The 21,417-nt window shown below is 41.0% G+C and overlaps 1 protein-coding gene across 1 annotated transcript in view; it reads right to left on the bottom strand.

Moving 5' to 3' along the window:
* Positions 1–9,865: 9,865 nt before the first annotated feature.
* The window catches only part of stxbp6 (syntaxin binding protein 6 (amisyn)), a 59,782-nt gene continuing 48,230 nt past the window's right edge, over positions 9,866–21,417 (bottom strand). Inside the window, exons 5-6 of the mRNA XM_069661827.1 lie at positions 13,043–13,200; positions 9,866–11,437 (exon numbers count right to left, since the gene is read on the bottom strand). Coding sequence (XP_069517928.1) covers positions 11,414–11,437; positions 13,043–13,200 — 182 coding nt within the window. The 3' untranslated portion in view covers positions 9,866–11,413. The remainder of the gene's footprint in view (positions 11,438–13,042; positions 13,201–21,417) is intronic.

Here is a 21,417-nt window from a genome sequence, read left to right as displayed (position 1 = left end):
TAGATACGGGAATGTACGCTGAGGATCAAAAGGAGAGACATGAGGGCACAGAGAGGACAAGAAAAGTGCACAGGCATTAATGAAAACAAATACTGATAACGTGCTTCAGCTTGAAAGAAGAGCTCGCTGAGAAGATAAAAGTTATTGCTGCACAAGTTCTTCTGCAATATTTGTTCTGCACTTCCTCCTCTAGTGTAACAATGCATGGAGACATTTCAGAATGTGCCATTATTATCCCATTAAAAAGTGTGATGCATAAATAACCAGCGAGGTGTGTTTGTGTATTTGTGGACGTCTCACTGTGAGAGAGTGTGCAGCAGAGAAAGACAGAGCCCTAACCAGGAGAGATGAAGCCTAAATCAATGTGATTAATGCATGTTAATTGCTGCCCCCTGGTGTCAGTGCAGCGCTTGTCGTTACTTTGCTGATACACGGTTTTGGGCGCCGCCTCTTTGCCCAGCAGATAAATCTCCCACGTCGATAGAGAGACAGACACAAACTCCTGCTGCTTCACAGCTTCACACTGCGGTTACCTCCGACCCAGACAACACTAGAAAAAAAAGGCTAGACTTACAATAACTGACCGTGCTACCCTCCAATCCTCTGGTGGAATTGGGAGAATATTAAAAAGGCTGTAGTGATGTATCATAGACAAATAGGAAGTGACAGATTTTGTTATGAATTTTCCCTCCTGCATATTCCGCCGTGATTTAGAGGCTTCACGCAGCATGCACTGCAAAACTGCCGGGCGTTGTCTGCATACTGATGTCCTGCTGACTCTGAGGAGCGGAGGGGCCTCCTGCGATCGTTAAAACAGGACTATCCCTCACGTCTGAGCAAAACAGATTTTATTGGAAAATATTCTGCGTTTAAACATTCCTTCAAAGGCAGTGCATATCTTCAGCACGCAGACAACTAATGAGGGGAGGACTCAGGCTGGGATAAAGTGGAGATAGACCGTGTTTGGATTGATTCTGCCCCCTCCTTTGAAAACACACACGCAGCATACGGTCAGAATTTAAATCAGCCTGTGCTCACAGATGAATGTAAACAGAGACTAACTGGAGCTGATATGTAAGGATGACTAGTGCAATCAGCTTGAGAGGCATGTGCACGAGAATTCTGGTATTTGGGTTTAATATTTAGGGGTTTTGGAGTTATTAGCGATATAGAGTTTTACATTGAAGCTTGTCAATGTCTCAAAAAAAATCACACAAAAGATCCTTAAGCATTAAAATGAAAAATGCTGTTACAGCTGGGGCTGTATGGTGGTGCAGTGGTTAGCGCTGTTGCAGCGAGAAGGTTCCTAGTTCGAGTCCTGGTTCGGCCAAAGAGGGTGGAGTTAGCATGTTCTCCCCGTACATGCGTGGCTTCCTCCCACAGTCCTAAGACATGCTCTTCAGGTTAATTAGTGACTCTAAAAATTGCTTGTAGGTGTGAGTGTGAGCATGAAAGGTTGTCTGTCTCTATGAGTCAGCCCTGTGATTGACTGGTGACCAGTCCAGGGTGTACCTCGTCTCTCGCCCAATGATAGCTGGGATGGGCTCCAGCCCACTGCGACCCTGAACAGGATAGAGACAATGGATGGATGGATGTTACAGGTGAAGTCGAACCCTAAAACGAAACCCATACAGTAAGGTGAGTATCAACAACCAGATAGGCAAAAAAACTGACAAAACAAGTTGGTGATATTTCCAAACATATTTCAGGTTGTTTTTCAGTGAAAATAGGGCTGGGAAATTATTAAAGAGGGGGTATTGTGCTGTTTCACATTTTAAGACATATATATAATGTTACAATGTTGGATTTCCAGACTAAAGTGGACAAAGTTTCAAATCTGTAGGTAAAAGTATGTCGGAGGAATCCCCAGGTTTCTCAGCTCAGTCTGCAGGCTGCTGTGAACGCCAGGTTTCACACAGTTTTTTCTACATGGCAGCCTCAGCAGGCTTCAGAGAGCTGGCCAATCAGAAGAAAGTGGGCTTGTAGGGGCGGGGTTTCTTAAAGGGACAGATCTGACTGAGTCGTTTCAGGCAGAGGCTGTATGAGGGCCTGCACAGAGCACCAGTGTGAGGAAAAATTAGGCGTTTTCTTTAACTGTAAATTATGCTAAGCTACTCCACAGGTATCACAGAGTGAAATACCTTTCAGGCTTTCGAATAACAACTTGATTGGTGTTACAAATTAAGATGAAGATTGAGGTCCTGGGTGATTTTCGCACCACTATCTTAAGCTGCAGCAAAGACGCTACCAGACTGAAAGCATGAACAGCTCGCCTCAGGTCTGCACCTTGGCTGTAAAACAGCTGTATGCATCGGCACTGAAAGCAGAGAAACACCTTGTTTGATACATTTCTTTAAACGAGGCAGACTGACTCGCATGATCACCTCATCCATGTGACGGGGCGAGAGCACTAAGTGGTCCCAGAAGAGGCGAAGATTGCATGTCACTGCTGGTTTGAAGCCAATCGGTTTCTTCAGTCAAGTCAATACCTAACAGCTGGAAACACTACAGGAGTGGGCTGCTGGGCCAATAATGATGCAGCATCAGACACACAAGCAGCTACATACTAAACTACTTCCTGTTTTGCTTTTGTGGTGCAGACATCAAGAGAGAACACGTTTCTGTTCCTGCAGATGTTTTCTCTAAGCATGCATCATAATGTGTTGCACCTTGTACAACAACAATAATCCTGTGTGTACAGTGTTGTGAACGTAAATGGTGTAAAAAGGTCCACAGGAAGTGGGTCACTGCAGATCTTTTCCCTCCACCCTCGTTTGTCTTCTGCAGCTATAGTCTCATCTCCAGCAGGAGCTTAAGGTGGTATTTATACTCATTGTGTGTATGCTTCTCCGTTCAGTTCATAAACATCCCTTTGGGTTTTTTAATAAACATAACAAACTGCATTAGATGTTTTTCCGTAATCAGATGCACAATTACACAAAACTAAGCAATCAAAAACAACCCAGTGTGCAAAGGGAGCGAAGTTTCCGAAGTACATTTTGACCCACTTCCAGAAAAAAAAGGAACAACACAAGAACAGATTGTGTAAGAGAGTGTAAGAGAGAAGTGAGGTAGATACATATCAGGATAATGAATGATGATTCGAGCACAGCTGACATTGCACTCCACAGGAACTCAAAGGCAGAGGGGAGAACGGGAGGCCCGATTTAGAGCAAGCAGCTGTTGTGCACTTCGCCTCGCTTCACATCTGCCAAGTCACTGTGGGCAGGGCGCTGAGGTGACTTCCCGAGCTCCAGCATTCAGCCTCGGCCTTTTCAGTGCATACAAACGCAACAAACACGCATCGGACATACTGTGTTCATCTGCATAAATGATAGGGGGGGTACTACTTATGAACAGGTGTTAGCTGCAGTACTAAAAAGGTGCAGACTCCTCCCACCTCATTCAGTTAGTTCTGTTTCATCTCCTGTGAGATGTAGCTCTTGCTTGTTGGTGCCATGTGACTGCACACATCTCAGCTGAGCCAAAGTAAACAGTGTCTCTGCCTCGTTGCATAAGATCAGGAAGTGTTCGTCTGCAGGCTGCACTTTAACCTATTGTCTGTCTTATGTTTTGTTTCTGTTGTAGTGTTTTAGTTATTACAGTTAATCCCACAATGTGGAGCCTGCTGGTGCGGTCTATTTTTAGTAATTACCAGTGACCATAAAAGTACAGGTGCAACTACGATTATTTTGGTTACAGTTTAATTTGTTTGATTAAATGAGCAGTGAGGGGCGCTGGTTCAGCTCAGTTGGTAGAGCAGGCGCCACATATACAGAGGCATACAGTCCACGTCGCACTGATCGCAGGTTCGACTCCCGGTCTGTCGATCATTTGGTGCATGCCATCCCCCACTCTCTACTCCCCACAGTTCCTGTCTCTCTTCAGCTGTCCTATCCAATAAAGGCAGTCCAAAGACAGGCTCGTTAGGTTAATTGGTGAGTATAAATTGCCCATAGGTCTCTGTGTCAGTTCTGTGATTGACTGGCGACCAGTCCAGGATGTACCTCGCCTCTCACCTAATGACAGCTGGTATTGGCTAAAGCCCCCCGTAACCCTTAATAGGATTGGCAGAAAAGATAATGGATGGATGGGTGGATGAATGGATGGAGTATTCTATAAAATGTCATTAAAGTGATGAAAAATGCTTATTCATAAAGCTTGTTTTGTCCAACCGACATTTCCAAACCTAAAATAAATTGTTTTACATGTTTCAAAACTAAAAAATGTTATAACTCTTCCCATTTAGAAGCTGGAAATATTTTTTTTGTACTTCAGCCTTTAAAAATACAATCTCGAATATTTCAGTTTTTGAGCTCTAGAGCGCCGCCCACTGGCGATAATCGGTAATTATAGGAGCACACTTCTCAATTTAACCAGACATCTATGGCTGGCTACCTTTGGCATAGTTCTAACTCTTGATTTTCCACGCTTTCCTTTTGAGACTGTTTGCCTTCATCTGAGCGTCGAATTTGTTTAGATTAGATTACCGTTTCCTCGCAATGCTTACAGACACCGGAAGTGCAGCCGCTTAGCTCTGCCTACCCTCTCTGGCAGACCAACCACTCCTGGGTGATGGAAAACGTGTCACTAACTGGGCGCTGCCTCGAAAGTCGCCACAGACACCCAGTCCATAAAAGGACGATACACTGCAAATGCAAAGGCTTTCATCGGCGGACCATAGGCTCAATCACCATTGTGTTACCTCATTAGGTGATAGATAGTGACTTAACAGACATTCATTTAAATGAAAAAGTTTGAGATTGTTAGTTTAAATGTATAATCTTGGATAGCTCTCTTCCAAAGTAAATGCAGTGGGAAAAAGGCCAAGGCTATGTGGACATAAATTATCAGATTAATTGGTTAGTTAGTTCTGTGCTTAATTTGTCACCTTGGAGTGACTGGCTATAAGGAGAGTTGGTTTTGTTTTATGTATCGGCTCAGATCGCTGATAAGGCGGAATTTTGTGTTTATTCAACTGCAGCCTATCGAGATTTAAATGTAGAAATGCATTTCTCGTTTTTAGTACTGCAAACATTAAATGAAAGGGTCATCTCAGGGCACTCTCTTGTTTTACTATTGGCCATACATTCATTTAACTGTACAACCACACTGAGGTAGGGCTGTTCCAGACTATTTCAGAAGTTTTGTCGCACTTTTGGAAACAGTTTTCAAAGCTCCCGTCCAGACACACTTCTCTTGATCCAAAAACTCTCAAGGGACAACAGCAATATCCTGCTGCAGTTATTAAACTTTGACTTTGGGGGTAAGCTCAAGTCCTGGCTAATAGGACTACTCAGGAATCATTGCAGAGATTTGTATGCGATAATGAGAAATAGAGGTGCAGTCCCAATTCATTCAGCCTTCTCACCTCTGGGTGTTACTTGTAATTACTCCCGCGGAGCTTTGGGGTGGTTGGCAGATTAAAAAGGAGTTGCCCTGAGGCCGGGCGAGCCAGGCAGTTAGTTAGCGAGGCAGCCACCGAGCCGCTCAAACTCTCCAGCTGACAGGAATGTCAATGCACCTCTCAAGGTGACACCTGACCGGACACATTCCCTGCTCGTGTGCTCAGATCAATCAGGAAATAAGTACGTGCATGGATGTCACCCACACCAGTGTTCCTTCTGCATGTGGAAATAAGTGCTGGGATAACTTCCTGAAGCGGTGAGGTGAAGTATTATTTCGTAGCACCTGCGTATTTCCATTATTTGTTTAAACTTTGTTTAAACTTCTACATCATAGCTCTTTTTACGCCACTACTACGAGCTATAGTCAGAGGTTACCACAAATATGTAACATTTGCATCACATGCAAGGCTCAGAAAACTCTGACAGGGCAATTTAGAAATCCCCTTGAATCCTGCAGGCTGTCTGCAGATTGGGAAAGTGTGTAATGGTGTAACTGCCCACTCGCTCTGTCCCTCTGTAACTCAAGCCCCTGTCAGACAGTCACCGTAGCAATTACTGGTAGCTTTCAATCAGGCCTTAATTCACGCCTCCAACCTGCGATCAATGCATACATTACAGTCAAATTACACACTGATAATCAGTTCTGCTGATCAATAAACCACTGGGCAATAAAAGTAGCTAAGAGTACATGGGTGTTTATGCAAGGCTTGTGCATCCTCTAGTGGTGGGTAAAGGTTATTTAACTGTGTTAAAGGGAAGAGGTATGAATTTAACCCAGCACAGATTACAATCTTAGAGACAAGTTATCTGCACGTGTGTGTGGCAATGTTAGTACCTTGGTATAGGAGCTCAGTGTTGCTTGAGCTGGGAGGGAAAGAGAGAAGGGGGAGCCGAGCGATTGGAGGTGGGTTTTAAGAAGGGGCCACGAGTGATTCACAGGAGCTGGCAGAGTGAGTAATGGCAGCAGAGATCTGCACCAGAGCTTTTATGAGGTACTTACTTCCCCCCCCATTCTGCAGCACTAAAACCTATAGATCATGCGTTTCGGCTGTGCTACTAGGCTCGCTGCCCTTCTGCTTGACGGATCGGTCCACATCGTTAATAGCAGGATTTAAATACTATTAAGGTGGAAAGGAGGGAGGATGTAACGTAGATGTTGTGATAAGAGTCTTTTCAGCTCAATTGACTACATTCACGAGTCTGAATCAATGAACAAGATCATCTTTAAATACAGTGATTGCTCAAAGCTTGGATGTAAATACAATATAATTGAGATCTATTATCATTCAGTGTACTATTCTGTGTTGGGTGTACATTATTTTCAATGCTTACGGCACTGGTTACAGTTAGGAAATGTGTTTATACCAAATATCTGATTGTGTTTAAAAAGGGTGTCCACTTCAAAAAACAGGTTTTTCAAATCAAGCCAAATGCATGAAGCAAGTCTGGCTTGATACCCCTACGAAAGCTGCCAACCTAAGCTCAACCTGGCATCAAACAAGGCACCCCAAAGTTGAAAGGGATAAAGTTTTTCATGGTTGGATACTCACTGAAAGCCGGTGATAAAACGACAGATTTCACTCACAATGAACAGCCTGCAATTCGATGCAGGTATAACTCAGCCTTCGAAAACAGTTGCATAATAGTCCTTTGTGGCTTTTGGAGCTTGTGAAGTGAAAGCTAGGAGCTTGAAAAACTTTGGTATTCACCATTTAAGGTAAGAGCTAAGGAAGAAAGGTTGTTGAGCAGTAATTTGAGATATGATTCAGAAGTTTTGGAGCTATTGCCAAGGAAATGAATGCCAGGAAAGCTCAGGCTTGGCGCCATTTACTTTGTTTTTTCAAGTATGATTTTCGACTGCAGAGCTACTTTGTGTTCATCCTGGTCGGAAGGTTTGAGTCAATGTTAGACTGAAAGGTGAAGCTGTACTAATATCTGAACTTTAAGCTTTGTGGGTATTCAAAATATAAGAAAGGACTCATTACTATATAGACGAATGTTGGTGTATGTATGCCATGTCTTTTTAAGGCTTTGTGAACTCCAGTTTTCAGGTTTCACACTTTTCTAAAAGAAATATCAACATTATTTAAATAATTTGCCCGACTTGAAGAAGTATGATGTTTATTACTGTTTTAGTTATACAGGGTTCCCTATGGAAGGTTGGCAGAAATGTTTTTGTTCTACAATCAAGTATTAAAATGCGCACACAATGTTGTAGTAGTAGTTCTAGTTAATGAATTTAAAGCTGCTGAAAAAAGACAGCAGAGGAAAGCAGGTAGATAAAATAGATATAGAGATAGAAAAAAAGGTAAAGAAAATGTGTCCAAAAATACACAAAGTGACGTATGTATGTGTAGCTCTCCTCTGTTGTATAAACACAATACTGAATGTTTCATTCGTTGTAACCAAAACCTCGAAACCCCTTTGCTTCGTTGACCCTCAGCGCTCCCCTGCGGTTGCTGCCACATTAAACAAGACGACATAAACAGTGATTTGCACATTAAGGCAAGACGTTAACAGCAAAAGGCACTAATAAAGATCCATTTTATTTCCATTGTGGATGTGACTTTATTTTACATTTTTCAGTGTTAAAGAGCTGTGACATCAGTGTGATGTGAGCAGTGTTGAAGCAGGAAGTGAGACAGAGAAAAAGTACATAAGAACCCTTTAAGCTTTGGCAGCTTTTTGTTTGTGAGTAGAGAAAAATCGATGTGAGAAAAACACACTAATGCAATAAAAATGACAAAGAACAACCAACTAAATGAACGTACAACTTCTGATTCCATTGTTTGATGGAATTGTTAAAGCTGGTTATTAAAAAAGACACTATTTTTATATATCTCTTTATTAAAACAATAAAACATCCATAGTGTTAAAGAGCGGAATACAAGCACAAGAACAGTTAGGCAACTGGAACGTTTCAGTATGAACAACAGTGCTCTGCGAGATAAGGTTGGCGGTGCATTGAAACATCATGAAATATAAAAGTCAAAATAGAAAAAGAATCAAATACATCTGGATTGTGAGGAAGCCAAAGTTACAGTCAGTGTGAGAGCAATTACACAAAAATACACTACTACACACTGCTGCTGCTATTTAAGACATGTTGCCCTGTATCTACCAGTGTGCACATCTTTATAATTACCAACCCAAACGATACAAAAGCAGAAAGTATGACGACTGAATGTTTGAAGTTGAAATTAAGTAGAGCCATAGACACTGAGATATAGTTCGGAGGAATTACAAGTGTTGCTTTTTACAATGCAGAAGCTGGTTTACTGAATTGCATTCCCCTTAACATAAATTATTAGACTTAAAAAGCTTAAAACTGAGTTCTTCAAGTACACTTTCAAAAATGTTGGCAAATGTATTCCATTTAGTTTTGGTTGTTTTTGAACGCAACACACATCTGACAAAGGGTTAAAATATTTCGCTGTTATATATCACCACCCAAACCACTCTATGCTATGGAAGCCCGCTTCTGCCACTTCAATGAAAAAAGAACTTTCCTGTTAGTCATTATATTGACAAACTTTTTCAATGTTTTGACCTAGAATCTCAATATTCTGACTGAGTATCTTAATATTTCGACTTGGTATTTCAAAATATTGATATAGTTTCTCATTATTTTGAGATACTAAATCGAAATATTGAGATACTTAGTGGAAATATTGAGATATTAGGTTGAAATATTGAGATACTAGGTCGAAACACTAAGTCGAAATATTGATATACTAGGTCGAAATACGAGGTCGAAATACTAGGTCGAAATATTGATAAACTAGGTTGAAATATTGATATACTAGGTCGAAATACTAGGTTGAAATATTGATATACTAGGTCGAAATACTAGGTCGAAATATTGAGATCCTAGGTCGAAATACTAGGTCGAAATATTGAGATACTAGGTCGAAATACTAGGTTGAAATATTGATATACTAGGTCGAAATACTAGGTCGAAATATTGATATACTAGGTCGAAATACTAGGTCGAAATATTGAGATCCTAGGTCGAAATATTGATAAACTAGGTTGAAATATTGATATACTAGGTCGAAATACTAGGTTGAAATATTGATATACTAGGTCAAAATACTAGGTCGAAATATTGATAAACTAGGTTGAAATATTGATATACTAGGTCGAAATACTAGGTCAAAATATTGATATACTAGGTCGAAATACTAGGTCGAAATATTGATATACTAGGTCGAAATACTAGGTCGAAATATTGAGATCCTAGGTCGAAATACTAGGTCGAAATATTGATATACTAGATCGAAATACTAGGTCGAAATATTGATATACTAGATCGAAATACTAGGTTGAAATATTGATATACTAGGTTGAAATACTAGGTCAAAATATTGATATACTAGGTCGAAATACTAGGTCGAAATATTGATAAACTAGGTTGAAATATTGATATACTAGGTTGAAATACTAGGTCAAAATATTGATATACTAGATCGAAATACTAGGTCGAAATATTGATAAACTAGGTTGAAATATTGATATACTAGGTCGAAATACTAGGTTGAAATATTGATATACTAGGTTGAAATACTAGGTCAAAATATTGATATACTAGGTCGAAATACTAGGTTGAAATATTGATATACTAGGTTGAAATACTAGGTCGAAATATTGATATACTAGGTCGAAATACTAGGTCGAAATATTGAGATCCTAGGTCGAAATACTAGGTCGAAATATTGAGATCCTAGGTCGAAATACTAGGTCGAAATATTGATATACTAGGTCGAAATACTAGGTCGAAATATTGAGATCCTAGGTCGAAATACTAGGTCGAAAAATTGATAAACTATGTTGAAATATTGATATACTAGGTCGAAATACTAGGTCGAAATATTGATATACTAGGTCGAAATACTAGGTCGAAATACTAGGTCGAAATATTGATATACTAGGTCGAAATACTAGGTCGAAATATTGAGATCCTAGGTCGAAACACTAAGTCGAAATATTGATACTTCGTGGAAATATTGAGATACTAGGTCAAAATATTCACATACTAAGTCGAAATACTGAGATACTAAGTCGAAATGTTGAGATACTTAGTGGAAATATTGAGATACTAGGTCGAAATATTGTGATAGTAAGTTGAAATATTGAGGAAGTTTCTCAATGTAATGACTTACAGGATAGTTTTTTTTCATCCAAGTGGCAGAAACGGGCTTCCATACTCTTCAGACTCATGCACTGTATGAAATAATGTGTTGAAAACCTTTTGACTAATACTGTTTTTGTACATTCTGAAATGATGGACAGAACTGGCCAACAGACTGCAATGTCCAAGAGTCCAGGAGAGAGAGGAAGCATTATATTGAAAATACATACTTATGGATTTATTCATGTTCAGGGGTAAAGTTAATGTGTTTACTCCCGAGATGTGATTATTCCTCTCATCCCATATCCAGCTTATAGACCAAAACATTTATCCTGGTGTGACCTAATCATTATGTAAAATCTAGGCTATCTTTAGGTGTGTCAGAGGGTCAGTCACTCAGATCAGACTGCATAACCACTGCAGTGCTCATAAATAACCCTCAACAATTAATAACCTGCGAGACAAGCTGTTGCCTGCCTTAGATTGATTGCTGATAATGACTTGTCAGTGTGTGAGCAGTCGCATTAGCATCTGGGCATATGAGAGTGCTAAGTGTTTTCAGTGACTGTGTTATCAAATACAGGCATGGCTGTGGCTTGGTATGTCTTTTTTTTTTTGGCAAACAGAAGCATGAAACATTCTGCTGACAGTGTGAAGTGGTGTTGTTAATCTCTTTTCCTCCCCTTCTGCTCGATGTGTCAACGTCAGAAGATGCACCAGAATAAAATAACCCAAAACATTAAAATGTCAACATTGTTAACAAGTACTAATCATATTAAAATCTTTAAAAAGAATAAAATCTGGAATCCTTCTCCTGTACAGCGACTGGCGATTGTTGAATCCCCTCCCCCCCCCAGTTGGTTTTGGCAGTGGTCTAACACTTGTGCTTCATGGCAAGCTGTAGAAAAAAATGGGGTGGGGGTTGAGATATAATAGAGTGAGAATTTTAACAGACCCTTTCAGCAAAATTGTATTCATCTAAAAACCACCAGTACTGTAACTGTAACAGACGGTCTATAACAAATGCAAGAAAAATGTGGAAAATTAAGGTACAAATATGACCATAAAAGGAAGGCAAACTATGCAGGTGATGGAAGGTGTCTGGGGGTCCTGGTGTTTTTATTCAGGCAATGACGAGGCAATACTATTTGTCACATTAACAAGGGTTCTAATGGGCTCAGCTGGAGGTTTGTTAGAGAGATGACCACGGCCCCCGAACTGACAGAAAGCGATTTGATATACAGAATGAGAATGAAAGAAAGACATTTACACAAACACTCACATAGACACACACTCACTACTGAGTAAGTGTGAGGTCTGTTGCTGTGAAAGGAGAACTGCATTCTGAAAACTGACCAAGCGGGGGCAGTAGAGCAGCACACACAAATGAGGGGTCTTGGTTAAAACAAAGCAGTGCAGCTCAAGCGGCTGCTGTCAGACAGTGAGGCGCAGAAAGTGGATTGTAGAAATGAACCAAGAGAAAAGAGTCAAGGTGACCCTGTCACAGTGCAGCAGATGATTAGTATTATCTATGTAGCGTTCAGAGGTCCACTTTAAACACATGCAGATGACGAGAAGTCAAATAGTTATCCTCAGACTGAAATGTAATGGATAAAATGCAGATCTCCCTCTCTGCTTCAAACATGCAACATCGTGAGTCTTGATAAGAATGTGGAAGATGAATGAAAAATAACATAAGCGCTAATGGCAGTAAGTGAAATGAGAAACGCTGGTAAATGAGGGATTCTTGGTGGGAGTCCTACAGTCGTTCTCTCCTGAAACCACCAGAGCTGAGGCGTTTTTCTGCGCTTATCACAGTTTTTGGTAATTCATCACAGTGGGGGAGCTCATCTGTGAGCTGTAAGAGGGCTCTGCAACGCTCTTGATATGTCTTTCAATTATCCCACCATCACTAGTGCTGCTTTATACTAGTGCTGCTTTATGCATTAAAAACATTTTAACAGAGTGGATGGAAGTACTATTAAAGTCAATGACATCCAGCTTTGGATGGCTCACGTCTAACAGCACGACAAGAGAAGCCAAGCTGAAAACACAGGGGTGTGTGATGTACTGCCTGCTATTAGAAGCAGAGTTATGATGATCATAATCAGGTGCGCTCGTTACAAAGCAATAGATTTTTCTTTTGTTTTGCAGTAAAAAAAATCATATTATGTTAATAGCCTCATTAAACAGCATGCAATTAGTTTTCCAGAAAAACAAGAGATATGGGATACATGGAGGATGTGGGAACACCCTATAGAGAAGAACAAAAGCGAGTAAATGAGGGAAGAAGAGAAAAACTATTATCGTCTCATAGCAGGGAGCACCACAGCTGAGGGGCTGGAGTCACAGTGAAGCAACTCTTACAATATCCTCAGGTTTAAATAAAATGTTTGATCTCTGGCTGAACTAATAATGATATTCTGCACTGTATGAAAAAGCATACAGTAAGCCCACCCCGAGGCTGTGCATTGTAATGCATCTTGCTAACATATTGCCTCACCTTGTGAGCAGTGACGGCGAACTGTTCAGCGCTGTTCATCATGTCTGCGGTCCTCTCCTCGGCGCGGCCTAATCGCTCCCCGCGCTCATTCAGAGCCTGGCTTGCCTTCTGTACGGCGCTTGTCACGCTGTCTGCAGCCGAGTGTAGTATACTGTTACCTGCAGAAAAGGTTGGGAGGGAAGATGCGAGGCAGAGCAAATAGAAGGGAAGAAGAGGAGGGAAAAGAAAAGAATGTATTATTCCTTTTGTAAACAGAAATTAGAGCAGTCAGACGGGCTGCACCAAATGGAAATGTGACATTAGATAGGCGTAGATTAATCAGTGTCCCTGAGCCTTAGTGTTAATAGTGAAAGACAACGCGAAACGTAAATGGCATCCATCAGGTGCAACGTGGGAAGGTTGCCTAATGAGTTTCCCTCAAAGCTGATTTACTTCAAGGAAAGATCAAGTGAAATTAACCTTTTCAAACTTCAAAGTTTGCAACAGCAACACATGCAGCACCAGATTTATGGTCTCTTTTGAAGAAAGCATCACTCCTGTCGACATTCAGCACTGCTTTTCTTCAGTTTAGAACTTGGGCTGCCAGCGCTGTGATTACTCTCCGCCTTTCTTAACTATGGTGTAATAAAGACAGGATATATGCCTGGCTGCATGGGCAGCCCTGGAGATCCAGCAGTGGATATAAGGCAGAGAACACATCTTCTGATAGCCGTGGCAGCCCTGCGGATGTTTCCACTGACATGCCATTAATCTAGTGCACGTCGGGAGTGCTGCTGTTATGCCCTACGCTAGCTCGCAGACTGAGAACAGCAATCATCCTGCTGCTTTCTCTTTATTGGCAATACAGTTGCATTGTTCCAGTGAGGTGTATTTTATGTGGATGTATCTAGGGATCTAAACATGAGTTTTGGGATAAATCTGCATTGTTCTTTCAGTTATTTTAATTACCACAGGGTTCAATACGTGTTAACAAAAAAGACTTAAATAACATTCTACTATCTGCCTATTATTTGTGACTTTAGGGTGTTGATTTTATGATAATCCGTATACCAAATAATGAAAACCTACCATGTTCCTAAATGTAAAAAGTAGACGAGTGAAAAACAATGTAGAAAAACACAACAAACACCCAAGAAGAATCAATTTTCCGAGGTCTATATCCTCAGATACACAGTAAATTACTTAGAGGAGGAAGGAACAGACCGAGCAGAGCTCGTAGGAACTGAGTGTATGAAGACTTGACAAGCCCGATACTATCTGCTCCCACAGGAAACTGCAATATAGTGTGTGTACGTCCTGTGGCATCAAGGCAGGTAGGCTGAGTGACAAATAATTGGGACGGCTCTCCTGCAGTGGGTTATATGACAGCCCAAAAGCAGACGGCGAGTCCAGCTGGTGTTCCTTCCAAAGTAAGCAACTTTTTTAAGTCGAAGCGGTTTGTGTTGAAACACAGCCATGCGGCAGACACACAGATGGACGTGTAGATGTTCATACCCACACCTACGCACGTAAAAGGAAATGGAAACACACATGCAAGGCCTTCCGTAGGTCTGTTTTCCAGAGATTACAGCAAACTAACCACAGCCTGCAGGGCCAGATTATACATGACAAAACACACCTGGGCATCTGCAATGTGAATTCAGTATCCACTTTATTTACAAGGAACTCTACAGTATAGCCACCAGCAAAAGGAAAGTTAAGGTGTGATTCTCAAACACTGCAAATGTGAGTTATGGTCAACATTGGCTGAAACATTCCTGCTCTGCTTCCATTTGTTAATAAATACATCTGAGAAGCTTCACTAGAAAAGGATACAACCCTTTCCACCTTTACAGATTCCTCTTAATCTGTTCCTCCTGTGAAGCCCGGGGAGAAATACTTCCATCATCTTCAATATAACCCCCACCCTCAGACACCCCACCTACGCCATGCACACAGAGAACAACTCCCTTTTGTTTGTCTGCACACCCTTTTTTCTTTCTTTGGTGCTTTTTCCTCTCAACTCAGAGCGATCAGCGGCGGGATGCGGCGTGGGCTCCCCCAGTGGAGAAGAGACGGCAGGGTGGAGACATTGGGAGGGAGTGGCAGCATCAGGAACTGAATGAAACGTGTGTAGGAGTAGATTATGTTATGTGGTGCCATCGCTGTCATCACAACTGTTAGTCAGTCACTGTTATCAGCTGGGATAAGAGCGGGTCTTGTATGTTACCAAACAGTGTGTATTTTAATGAGGAAGGAGTTTAAAGTATTTACTTCCCTGACACTTAAAAGAGGAGCTTTAAACAGAGTCTGACAGCTCGCACTGTTGACTGAGAGAGACCTAGAGTACAAGACCCAGCCTCGTCCATCCCTTACACACCTCTCTTAACAATGCAGGAGGAATTTTGTTGTTGTACCCCATGATATCAGAATAAGCCAGGGTTTGTTCAACAACGGAGACTGGAGTTGTTTTCTGGCAACAAAATACTCCAGAAAGTAGGAACTTTGAGCAAAGACAAACATAACAAGGAAGGGGAAAGTTCATTCAAAGTCAACTCTTTTTCTTTCCACCCCCGGTCTGCTGTAATCAGTAGATTATAGGCTGCGCTGCTGTGGCGCTTGTGAAAATATGCTGATGGTTATCAGCAGAAACATGTCGGATACACTTCACAAGATGAAACACAACTTGAATTTACTCTCAAAGCATGTGATTGATTAGACTGGATGGTTCATTTTAATAAGAAAAAACATACAAAAACAGTCCATGCTACGGCGCTTTAGCATCTTCCCTCTGATCATATCACTGTGCTAATGCTGCGAGCTTTAATATGTGTGGGTGTTTGAAGGGAGAGAGTGTCGTACAGTAATTTCTGTAAAGTATTCGAGAGCATGCACTTGTCAGCCTTTCAACAAGTGCCATCAAACATTCTCCTTATTACCCTGATATCACCAGAGGGCTTTAAGCGACCGTTACTCATCTAGAGAAGCACATGAAACATTCTGTCAAGGATTTCTGGAAGTGAACTCGGTCCTCTTCAGAGCTTAACCCACATATCTGTAGCCTCTTGACTCTAGAGTACCCGGTAATTGCTGTTATTTTCAACCTTCTTTCGACAGTTTCTGCTGTTATTAGACAGACGATATTAAAGCATGTCATTACTCATTTTACTGTAGATTTATGGGCCTCCATATACATATTTTTAATGTTATGTGTGGTTGACTTAATTCCATAAATACTAGGGATAGACCGATTATCAGCGCCGATATTCGGCATTTTGACGCATATCGGCATCAGCCTTTTTTTTTTAATCCGACGGCCGATAAGAGATCAATTTAAAACTGGGTTATTTTGGCTCTGATGCAGCCGCGCCTCTCTGTCTGCAGTCACTACTCTGTCTCCAGCATTGTCCCACCCACAGCACTGATTGGTTACACGCAGAGCCATGGCACGGGTAACAGCCAATCAGCAGTGAAAGCTGCGAATGCAGCGTGCTCACACACACGGCGGAGAGGAGAAAAAGTTCATTTCTTTGCAAATTTTATTTAACTTTGTTTTATTTACTTTATAAAGGAAGTTCAGGAAGTTATTTATTTATTTATTTAAATTTTCAGTTAACTTTATAAGAGATGCTGCTGAGCCTGGGAACTCCCTGCACTTTTTGTTTGTTTGTTTGTTTTATAAACATATGCTTAAAGGCATTTAAACAAAGTTTTGTAAAATTTTGACGCCAATATTTTCGCTTTTACTGCAAATGAATATCGGCTCCAAATATCGGTTATCGGCCTCCTTGACTACTAATAATCGGTATCGGTATCGGCCCTGAAAAAACCATATCGGTCTATCTCTAATAAATACACAAGTACCGTGTGTCAAAAATGGCTGTTACAGTGTTAAACTTTAAGAATATTTTCCATCTAGAGGTCATGCCAAGTGGAGGCAGCTAGAAAAATAAACAAGGAAGTTTCTGATGAGTTAAATAAATTCCACCTGAACCAAAACTATATAAACTATTTACTTTGGGTGTTACTGTGATTTAAAAAAAAGTGTTTTAATGTGTCTTTGAAGTTTACAGATGGATGTTTCTGATGCTCTGTGTGTGAGAAAGCACTTTCTAAGAATCAGAGGTATAAAGGTCTGATGTGAGAAGGTGAGAAGGTGAAGTGAACACATTAAATCATCATGATGGCATGAAGGCCAAGGCTTTCAATAATGCATTCCTTCTTTAATCCTTCTCCAGTATAGGATTTCTTTTTAACAAGGTCATAGCAGGAAGCATATCTTGTATTAAACCTGTTTTTTAACGGTTTAGTTTCCAATTCACGAGAACCTAGAGGAGCGAGTTTACACTGAAGGAAGCAGAGTCGATGCAGTTTGACAGATTCAGATCCATAATGCACATAAGGATGTGAAAAATTAGGTAAAAAATTCAACAAGAATTGATGCTGTTAATCAATATCAATGGGGCCTGAAGACACAGCTTTGCAGCTCCTCCTGCAAGATAGACCCCCCACCCCCGCGCAGTTTAATTAATGCAAATCTTGACATTATCCGCAGCAGCATCCTGAAACTATAGCAGAAGTTCAACCCGAAAGGACAACTCCCCCCGGCACTCCTGAAACACTCCTATTATTTCTCTATAACCTTTTATCCAATCACTGTCCTCCACATACTCCCTGCAGTTATTCTCCCATTCAGGTAATTCTCTCTCTCTCTCAATGGACACTTATAAAAACTATTATACAGGGCAGTTCTTCCTTTCTCCGTGTTCTTTCCAAATCATTTAGCAATCTGTACATTGCCTTCTTTTTCCGACACCACTCCCGCCCCTTGAAATATGTACTGTATATACACCCAACTGTATATGCCTCTTTTTATACCACTGCCTTTCAAGTATCACAGTGTTGCTCCTCTCTCTACCTAACGCCACCGGCATCCAGGATCTTGACTTTATTTGCAGTGGTCTAATCTGTGCCTGACCGACTCTTTCAACCCCTCAGTTAACCACTATTTGAGAAGGAAGGGTATCACTCTTCCCCAACATTTCGCCATTAGTGAAAAGGTGCAAGGACCCTGCTTGCTCAGTCGGCCTGTAGTTCTAGGCTACTTGTCTAAGCGCCTTTCTGTAGCATTTTAAACCAGTGGGACGAAGTACACCAATGAGCACAATCATGGACAGTCTGTACTGAATGTACCACAGAGCTGTCCCGACGCTGACAGAATAATACCTACTAGGTATTCATGGACAGCCTACTCTCAGTGACGTTAATCAGCAGATAAATGTAAGCCTGACATGATGCATTAAACGGACATAATTTCCTCACTCACAGTTTTGATTAAGCTTAAATGACCGTTTGTGAACAACTATAGGATAATGAGGATACTTTATAGAAAGAAGCACTCTATCATTGTACTGACCCTGCACAGTATTAGACAGTGACTCTGTGCACAAAGTGTGACAGTGAGGGATCAAGGACAGTGAGCATAACTCGTGTAACCTTTGGATGTAAACTTGAAATCCTGTCAGCATGGAGTCAACCCCCAGAGTGACAATGCAAACAAGGGGAATTGTGACCTTGTGCTCGTCGGGAAAATAGAGGAAAGTCTGTGTGTGTGTGTGTAAATGTTAACTATGGAATATACCTATAAATAGCAGCACAGAGTCCTTAAAGTGGTAATCTCGAAGATCACAGTTTTGTTCTCTTTGGCGGCATCTATGGCGATAAACGGTAATTGTGGGAGCACACTTCCCAGATATCCAAAGAGTGTTACATGTGTGACGTCCACGGTTGGTTTTTCTTTTCTTTGTTTTTTCAGCCATAGTAGAACACTTGCAGAGACCGGAAAAGCAGCCGCTTAGCTCCGCCTACCCTCTCTGGCAGATCAATCACTGCTGGGTGATGGAAAACGCGTCACTAACTGGGCGCTGCTTGTGATTTTTTTTTCCACGAAAGTCCACAGACACCCAGTCAGCAATACTGCAAATGCAAAGGCTTTCATCAGTGGACCATAGGCTCAGCCACCATTGTGTTACCTCATTCGGCGATAGATAGAGACTTGACAGACATTTATTTACATGAAAATATTTGAGATTATTACTGGTCTTACATCTGTTCTACATAAAATAAAGTTGCTTTACACTTCTGCTACTGGTCATTTTAGATTCTCTATTTGCTTGCTATAGCATTAAGAGTTCAACTTAAGAATTCCTGCAGGATGTGGACTTATCCAACCTGCCTACCATTGGGACTGCTCACTTGTTAGTAGGGAAATACTTGCTTAACTTAGCCCAACAAACTTTATATCCCACTTTGATGTTTGGAAAAGTTCAGCAGTTTTAGTAAGGCATACAACTTCTTAAAGTCAGTGCAGGTATTATGTGTACTGCACCGCTGGCTTACCTTGTCTTAGTAGATGACTGTGGTGCGCAACAAACTCTTTCCTCTTTCTGTTCAAATAGACCTTGCAACGGACAAAGACTGATTCTACACCTGGGTCCTCTGTGATGAGAAAACATCAAAAGTCATTGGCAACTTTGATGATCAAAACATAAAAGTCAAGAGGTGAGACTGTTTTTGGATTATTGCATGATGAGTTAAATGTTGGGGGTTCAGTTATTTGTAAATGCCATGCAAAAACACAGTGAAGTTGTTATTGTTTAATGGTTCATCAATTGGGCCAAAATATAAGTGTTACGTAGTGTTAAGCCACATTACTGAAAACCTTTACTATTACTATTACATTTAGTGTAAACAAGGCAATTAGCACATTAGCTGCTTTAATTTCTCGACCTATTACATGCCCCATTAGAGATCACAAACACGGGCCTGTGCATCTCCTCCATAGCTCTCTGAAAGAAGTCCACAACTCTTCAGAAGCTGTTTACCAAGTGTTTAATCTAGAGGTCTCTAAAGGCGCTAAAAGGTATCTAATTACAATCTAGTGTTTACCATGTGCAGCTTAAGCCTGATAGGACCAGGACCTCTTGTAGTAATGTGCCCGGGGAAATAGTGCAAGATTAAGCTCAAGCAAAGACAGCTGCTGGCATCCACACACCACTGATGGCATTGTTATGACAGCCCGAGTACACACGTTCAGAAACAAACAACAACCCCAGAGATGTGCGAGTTACACTTGTATCACACTCATTCATTTTATGCTTCCTATGTTGAATGGCAAGCATGTCCCTGAAGTGAATTTAATAATAGTACTGGTGGTGTATCAACAAATATATGTGCATATATATCTACTGTGTGATTTCTAGGGGCTGCCATCCGAAAGGATTCTGCAGATAGAGTCTCCCACAGTTATGGTCCCACACCTGAGCAGCGTCATGATTTTTGTTTTGCACTGGTGTGAGACTTAAACTGGAGTGGACAGAGTTGGCAGCAGGCTTGGCATCCTGTCTGTTCTTCCTGTCACAATGTGCGTGGTGAACTGTCAGCTTTTTCATGCATCTAAGAATCCTCCACTCGATGACAGCCGGGAGTCTGTTACCGAGCATTGGCCAGATAGTTTTACAGCAGGCTGTCAATGGCTGGATCAATACTGACTCCACAAAAGCACAGATTTGCCTCTTTACGGTGTTCTTTAGATATGAAGATCATTAAGTTTTTATGGTTGAATTTGTATTAGAAGTGCAATGTGTCTTATTAAAGATTTTTCGATTTTGTGCATTTAAAACAATGCTAAAAGTGTCATTTTCATACTTCTTGGAGGCTTGTTTGTTGATATACATAATCCATCCTACTCTAAAGACCCCCGGGTTCAGAGCTCTCCGAGACCTTCCCACCTACACATACAGAGACTGTAGTATGCACCAGGGTCAGTTTAACTGAGTTAAATAAGGAAATGGATGTCAGAGTAGGAGGGAGGTCAAGGCAACCTAAGAATGTTAAAGGCAGCTTTATCATCAATGAGAAGATAGAGAAATCCCACACACAGAGAAGAAGAAAGAAAAGGGAAGTTTTAAAGTAACTATATTGTCTTTATACACATATTTATATAATCTTTCTTCTCTGCATTGTCCTGTATGTTAAATGGTACTTTCAAGAGCTGCAATTTCACATAGAAATCCCCCAACTATTTTGTTTGTTGTTTCATGAGCGAAAGCTTTTCTGCATTTTTAACCAGTGTAAAAAATCCCACAAAGAGTTTTTTGTATAGTTTGAAAGTAAACCAATTTTGTAGTTTTAAAAACAGATCACTTAGGGCTGTGACGGTACTGAAGTTTTCTAAACGCAGTGAAACACAAACGCCCCTTTGCTGGATGACGGTTATCCACCGCCTCAGCCTGCTGCCGGAGTAAGTTATTTCCACTGTAGCGCATCCCCGAGACGGTAAAACATCATCGACATGAGTGAACACAGCGTGACTTTATTAACCACTACTAAGTTGG

This window comes from Semicossyphus pulcher, unplaced genomic scaffold (genome assembly GCF_022749685.1).
Source record: "Semicossyphus pulcher isolate SPU_LCO1_2020_fin unplaced genomic scaffold, fSemPul1.0.p SCAF_14, whole genome shotgun sequence".
Classification (NCBI taxonomy): Eukaryota; Metazoa; Chordata; class Actinopteri; order Labriformes; family Labridae; genus Semicossyphus; species Semicossyphus pulcher.
The sequence above is the reverse complement of the archived record's forward strand: the minus strand, read 5'-3'. Positions and strand labels throughout refer to the sequence as shown.